General features: G+C 32.4%; 1 protein-coding gene across 1 annotated transcript; it reads left to right on the top strand.

Moving 5' to 3' along the window:
• The first annotated feature begins 403 nt into the window (after window positions 1–403).
• Window positions 404–853, top strand: LOC132746258 (uncharacterized). Its single transcript, XM_060735343.1, has one exon. The coding sequence runs from the start codon at window positions 404–406 to the stop codon at window positions 851–853; it is 450 nt and encodes a 149-aa protein (XP_060591326.1).
• The last annotated feature ends 6,840 nt before the right edge of the window (window positions 854–7,693 follow it).

The following is a 7,693-nucleotide window of genomic DNA, read 5'->3' as shown; positions in this document are numbered from 1 at the left end:
TTTTGACATTTCATAGTACAGTCCTATTACCATCATATTAAAATCATATTTCCGCTAACGATATCCCAGTACAGGGACCTCATAATCGTGTACTTAAATTATCGATTTGTCATGTACACCTTGCACGATAAGCACGTGGAAAAGCATACCCAGGAAATTTGGTGTTTTATGGCCATGTGCGTTCACTTAAACGTGTACAAGCAGGAAGACTTCTCTCGTTTTAATGTAAAAGTGTGTTCGAAATTAACAAACTATGGCAAATCGACAGGTAAGACGTCGTTTTAGTGAAGAAGAGATGAAGAGGGGTATTGGAATGTTGAAGGCTGGTCGTACACAAAGGCACGTTGCCCATGTCCGTGGGGTATCCCATAGCGTGGTCTCAAGGATGTGGAACTGATTCCAAATGACTGGAAAGTCTTGCAGGGCCACGCCGGAGGTCGGAAACGTTCGACGACTCAAGACAAGGACCGATTTATTGTCATTCAGGCAGGCCAGGCGCCAACGGCTCTCGAACGCTACGACCTTACGTAACGACTTCCAGAATGCAACTGGTGTGCGTGTAAGCAGACAAACTGTTAGAAATAGACTGCATGATGCTGGCCCACAAAGGCCAGCAATTCGCATTCCTTTGACACAACGCAATATTCAAGAGGGTTTGCAATGTGCGCAGACTCATGTCATATGTACAGTTAATGATTGGACCCCGGTCCTCTTCACTGATGAGTCAAGGTTTTGTGTGGACGTCACAGATAGACGGGCTGGGGTTTGGAGGAGTCCAAATAAACGGTTAGCTCCAGCATGCGTTGCAGAACCTGACCGTTTTTTGCGGGGGTTCAGTTCATGGTGTGGGTGAGAATAAGCGCTCAGGGGTAAACGGACCTTCACATTTGAAAACGGTACACTGACGGCAGTAAGGTATGTCAATGAAATCTTAGACGTCCATGTACGCACGTACGCTGGCGCAGTCGGCCCTGATTTCATACTTATAAAAGAACAAAGCCAAAAATGGAACACATCTTCCTTAAATACTGATTTTGTTCATGTCGTCAACAAATGCAATGGAAGCAACACACGAAGAACATCACATCTCAATATAGTTGTAATACCAATTCCACTTAAATAGCAACTCCACATTGATGATTTGTTAAATCGTTTTAATTATTATACATCAAACAATGTGGCATACCTATTGTTATTTTAATTTTTTAAGTTGGCCTATTAAACAGTTCAATTGTATAATCTACTACTACATTCTACGTCTGTCCTCTGTAACTAACACACAGTAAACACTTGTTGCTCGAATCAGTCTCTGCTTGCCAACACACTTACTTGTCGTTTTTATTTGTTTGGGTCGTCAGACCAAACAAATAATGGTAGCGAAATTTCAGACTCTAATGCTGTTAATTGCAAGTGCCGAAAGTATTCCGCTTTTTTGAAGCGGTTACTTCCCTTTATATGTAACACTTAGGCCGAAAAATGTAAGGGAGATCACTGCGTAAAGATAGTCACATGACAGGCGGATTAATTTTCAAGCAAAATAATTCCCGAATGGTCGAAGATTTCTAATATTGTTTTATTCTTTATAAATATACATGCTTATAGTAAGCGCCATGATTATTTACACAAGTGTTAAACAACAGTAAGCGTCGTTATAAACCGTAAATAGAATAATATGGTTTTCTTCAGGCCGTAAACACCGTGGCCGAGGGGTTAACGCGCTCGCTTAGGAAGCGTGAGGTCTGGAGTTCAAATCCAAATTACGGCAACTCTTTTTTTTCAAATTGTTTGGATCGAATATCAGTGTTGCAATAAGTCTTATAGCCAATCTACTACAATTAAAACGCTGGAAAGCATTGGTGGCACTATACAAATACAAATTGTTTTATAATCTAACAACCTTTCTGACATCTGAGACGCAAACAAATTCAGCGCCTTCTGTGCTTTGATTGCAAATGTATTCTTTACCTTATTATCAGGAAAATAAATTCGGATTGCAGACAAGGACAGCACAAATTTAACACAGAGTCAGGAAAAGTGTGAATGCATACATCATTTATTTGTTTTCAAATGTTTTCGATGGCGCCGTTCAAACGGCGATAATGTCAAAAACTTTGAATGTAGAGGAGAATGTTGTAGACGAATGTTGTAAGATAAATCTAATTCCTTTCAACATTCAGTGTATCTGTCACTATCTTATGCAATTACAATCAGTGCTTTTTCGTTTATTTCATAGATAAACTTAATCTTGCTGCTATCTTAAATAATTTCAATATAATGTAGATAGAATAACATAATCCATCATAAGAAACAAAATGACTCGACGTGGGCGAAATATAAACTTAACGTTATCAATTTAATTATATATGAAAACCAGTTGAATTGAGTCAAATGGTGTCTGATTTTTTTTATTTACAATTTTTTATGATGATGAAGATCCCTGGCTCTTAAAAAGCTATAAATAGATACTGTACAACCCTTGCTGAACGACTCTTATGGTGCCTATACCAAGTGACTTTTTGTGTTCTAAGTGGTGCAGCTGCAGATTGCTAATCATAAAGTCAGTCTAGGATTTTTTCCTTCAAGTTATAAAACTTTTTATAGACAAATTATTTTATAAAGTGACCAATACGTAGAATTATTTTGGAAAACAAAAATATCGTTAAATTGAACAGCTTGAATATCTGACATTTCTAAACACGCGGCTTCACTTTATGAAAACATAATGTTTGCCCCCAAAATTATTAAGTATATGTTATTCACTTTGAGCAGGATCTACTTTTTATCCCATTTAAACTGAATGTAATGAAAGAAAATCAAACTAGACCGACATCTGCAGATCTCCAAATGTCGCGTGGTATAGGCAGCCTGTTATATATATTGATGCATATCACATCGTCTATCAAAAATCAAACTATTTTAACATATTCAAACAGACAAATAAATTTCTAAACAATCTTAAATGCAAATCAATAAATAAGCATGCACATAGCTTTTCGAGGTTACCAATGTTAAGTGAACGTATTTTTGTATGCACTAGAAGACACAGACTTCTCTCATAACTTTTACGATATGTCTTTTTTAGTTAATGGATTAACAATTTTACAATACTTTCAATTCTCTACTTATACTATCAGTCAAAATATTAAGGAAATCTCATCTTGTTTGCATGCTAGGAAATCTCATTTTGTTTCATCATGATAGCTTATACATCATGCTAAACTGATAAAACAAATGTTACATGTATTAACAGTTAATAATGAAAGTTTTTGTCAGAACAATTAAAGTAAGTATCCATTTTTGCGATGCATGTAATTGTCCTGAACATGATCAATAACCATCGTTTTTAATTAAATTATGATATAAAAGTGCTATGGTTATGACCCAGTAGGGCTCGAACCCACGATTCCTAGACTGTATGACAGATACCTTTTACGTCTCCGTTTTACAATGGTTTGGTTTTTATACAAATGTTTGAGATATGTGCGTTTTTGTTTTTCGACTTTATCTATTATATCTAATATCATTAATGAATAAGTCTATTTATATAGTGCAAACAAGCATTTTATATACTTCTATATAAATTCCTTAAACGTAACAGATTGGGATTATCTTATAATTCATTTAATAAGTAAAGTACTCCAAGAGAAAGGGACCAAAAAGCCAGCAACATTTAGCATATACATTGATAATTAAATATCATGTGGGGGAAATAATGATGTCACCATTACATCACATTATATGAAATACAGTAAGCCCTTTGGACTAATGTGTCACTAACGCAAAAGTACACAGAATTAATGTATCACGGTAGTATTACAAAAATTAATGCTTCTATAATATTATTTAAAGTCGCTAGGAACAACGAAGCGATAAAGTGACATTATGCCCATCCAAGGGTGTATAGTGAGTGAATGATGAATATCAAAATAAGTTTTCATTTTGCCATAATTCCTTTTAATTAATAATTTACTTCCCATAAACAATAAAAAAAATACACAGATCCAAATAAAATTTCTGTAAATATCTAACTAGAATTTACTTATAACGCTCAGTTTATAAAAAGAGTGTGGCATTCTTTTTATATTTTAGAAAGATTATAATTTTTTATCCTGGACGTTTTCCAATATCAACTGTTGGTCAAACACCATTTTTAACAGTCAATCTTTTGAAATATAAAGTCAATTCAGCTTAACTTGACTATGAAAAATATGAAGCATAAAAATGTCACTTTAAGACTTCTATGAGTGTCAAATGTTTCAGTAAATTGACAGTCATTTGCCTAAAATTTGCCTCAAATTAACAGCTGTAAAGGTCAAAATGTAGTCGCTTCTTTTCGGCAGCAAAACGTTATATTTATCGCAGTAAAATTTAAAAAAAATCTGTTGAACAGTTCAATACTCAGAAAATCACGATGTGTCATATTTTATGCTAATAACCAGTACATATATCCGGACAATATTTATCGGTTCTGAAAACGATAGCTGCATCTAGGCTTCTTTGATTCGAATTCAGAAAACAGAAACGAAATATTTCAACTCTTGATATGAAATAAAGTTATTGATCAATATAAAGCGTTTGTATGATCCTGAATCAACTGATTCTTGTATTAAGTGTAAGCGATGATCGTTTTCACGTCTCTAGATTGAAAAATTGCCAGACAGAAACAAATAAAATATCTTTTTGTTTTGATAGATTAGAATTGTAAAATATCAATGGCATAAAATTGCTATGGCCAAATATAGTATGTGGCTAATATAAATTGTGCAAGCCTAGCAAATAAAATAAAACTGTCTGAAAAAATAAAATATTTTAACACTGTCGTAATCCATCATAATGACATCTATTTCTGTTTTTCTTTTAATAACGTAAGATAGATTGATATATTTAAGTGTCCGTTTCTTTACATCACATCCTAGGGAAGCTATTAAAGAAGCTTTATAATCTAATGAAGTCCGTCAGAATGATACATTGTTCAATATCGTTATCATTATTTCGGCCGAATATAGATGTTACATTCCTTCCGAGTTACTTTCATTTTTTTTGCGAATGCACTTATAATACTAATACTAATATTTATAATACATGAAACAGTTCATTTTTACAGTATGCTGTGTATACAAATGTACTTTTGATTAAGTTAAAATTATGTTTAAAGTAACAAGAAATGAATGTAACATTGTATATAGATATTGGCCGTCAAAGTCACCCAGTGGTATGCCGACTTATATAGGGCTTGTGTAGTCTCTGTTATATTGTATTTGTACACTATCTTATAAATGGAAAAATATTCATAGTTTTTAAAAATCCAACTTACAAAGTCAAATCGCATTAAAACATGACTTAGCGCAAAGAGCTCATGACAAATAAAAAAAATGAGCAACTACTACCAACATCAATGTATCAACAACAGAAAAAGACATAATTGAACGATTTGCAAAATCAACAACCACCAATTTTCTCTCTGTGTGTGATGCATGTAGAACAAATCTTGTGAAAATGTAATTATAACATTAGCAGATGTGTTAATACGAGAGAACAAATAAGTGCAATCATTGATGTAATATGCATTATCAATTACCAGAGCACTGGAGAATCGGCAAATCGCATCGCACCAGTGTGTGAGATTAATCTTCTTATCAAAACAGATTTTTTATATTTGTTTCGCTATAAAATAACCTAGTTTATTATATGTCGACAACCGCATTAAGATTCTAAGATTTTTGCGACAAACCATTATAACTTAAAAGGAATAAGTAGTTTTGTTTTTATCCTTTGCTGTCAATTGCATGCCATGGTCAATAACCATGATTGCAGGTTTTATATTTAATATTTTATACATGTGTATATCATTTTATTATGTTCTTAAAACTTACTCATTGAATGTGCTGCGATACCGGAATCAATTTATCATGACAGTGGCTGCATTTTGTAACTGATTGTTTTATAATCAAAAGTGCAAACTATTATCAATTTCAAAGACATTCATTGTAAACAAAAGAATACTTTCAGCAGTAATCTTTAACGCATTTTTCAGATTCCCTTTCTTCGACTGTTTTATCCATTTATTTTTTTTCTCCATTTCTATATTTTGTCCTGCTTTATCTTATTCATTAGCACGTTTTTCACGCACGACAATATAACTCTTTATGTTGTTGCTATTTTCGATTTAGCATTGAGCAAAGCTTGTTCTGTTGCTAATTTCCAAATTTAACATTGAGAATTCTTGCGATTTGTGTCACCGTGATTAGATATTTACAAATAGGCACCAAAATCAGACACTCTGGAAATGGTTTAAAGTAATCAGCGACAATTGAGAGTTCCTTGTTTCCTTGATTCAATCAGTACTTGACGCTGATATTAAATTCTGTCAAAATACACTAAAAACCCTGTTTCGCGTGTTCATTTTGGCGTCGCGGGAAAATTTCATTTAATTAACATTTATACAATTATCTTCAGAAAAAAGGGAAAATCAAATGGTAGACGGTGAATAGCTATAAATTTTTCCCTTCAAAAATATTCTTTCAAAAAACGTTAATTCTGTACGGATTTTTACATTTAAATTACTTTTTGAATTTAAGTATTACAGACTAATTATAGCTATACAAGTATAAAGAAAAAAAACTGTTCATCGAAATAAAGACAATTTCACTTCCTGAATTTTCAATAAAATTTTTTAAACATTTTTTTATTGAGCCATAGGATATTCTTCAAAAAATGGCTATGTAAACTTCTGGCGTACATGGCAACATTTTTATGAAAAATGCATACTTCAGACAAAGAGATCGTAAAAAATGCAAAGGTAACTTTTTATTTCCTTTTTAAAAACAGAAGGGGGCTTTTTTAAAAAATTGATAGCCGCATAAAACGCATGTTTTGAAAATTATTATCAATGTTTTTTGAATTTTTAAAATTAAATTGATCTTTTTTCTAATTGTTTCTTGTACAGAACGATGTTATCATGTTATTGTTTTGGAATATATTTTAAGATACACTAAGGGCAAATTAAATGGCATCGGCAGACATGTTATTTCCGCGTTCTCTTTTTAAATATTTTGAGACAACTTAAATTGCTTAGGGGTTCAGTCGAAAAAAGTATGAATTCGTTTAGTTTTCCCCTGTTGAATATAATGGGTTAAAGATCCTGTAATTCAATTTTTTTATGGTTTTTATATCTATAAATTATAATTGCTCAAATGAAGATTTTATCCCAATATTGTTAAGTTTCCAAAAAGCATTATTTTGTAAAGATATTAAACCGAATTTTTATAATTTCAAATTAATAAAAGGGGTACATGTAATTAGAAATTTATTTTCTATTAAAGTCTAAGTCAAATTTTTCCAATCCAGAAATGAATGCAATATATTTTAATGGATTACATATAATGTAGACAAATTGTTTGCCATAAGTACATATTCCACATTTATTTTTCGATGTTTGAAAACTTGTTTTACAAGCATAAATTTATATACATTTATCAAAACACCCGTTGCCGATTTTGCGACTCCGTAAATATGGTATTGCACGGCCGCGTGCATATTATATTTTTGACGTGACGTCATTAGCGTTATAAACAAACATAGTGTAAAGGACGCCTAAATGGGTTAGCGTTATACTATAGGAACGCGTCAATGAAAAAAGACTCTTATTTCACTTTAAAAACGGTCTTTAAATTTTCGGGTATGTGATAAATTT

Source organism: Ruditapes philippinarum, unplaced genomic scaffold (assembly GCF_026571515.1).
Source record: "Ruditapes philippinarum isolate M1 unplaced genomic scaffold, ASM2657151v2 ctg19883_1_1_1_1, whole genome shotgun sequence".
Classification (NCBI taxonomy): Eukaryota; Metazoa; Mollusca; class Bivalvia; order Venerida; family Veneridae; genus Ruditapes; species Ruditapes philippinarum.
The sequence above is the reverse complement of the archived record's forward strand: the minus strand, read 5'-3'. Positions and strand labels throughout refer to the sequence as shown.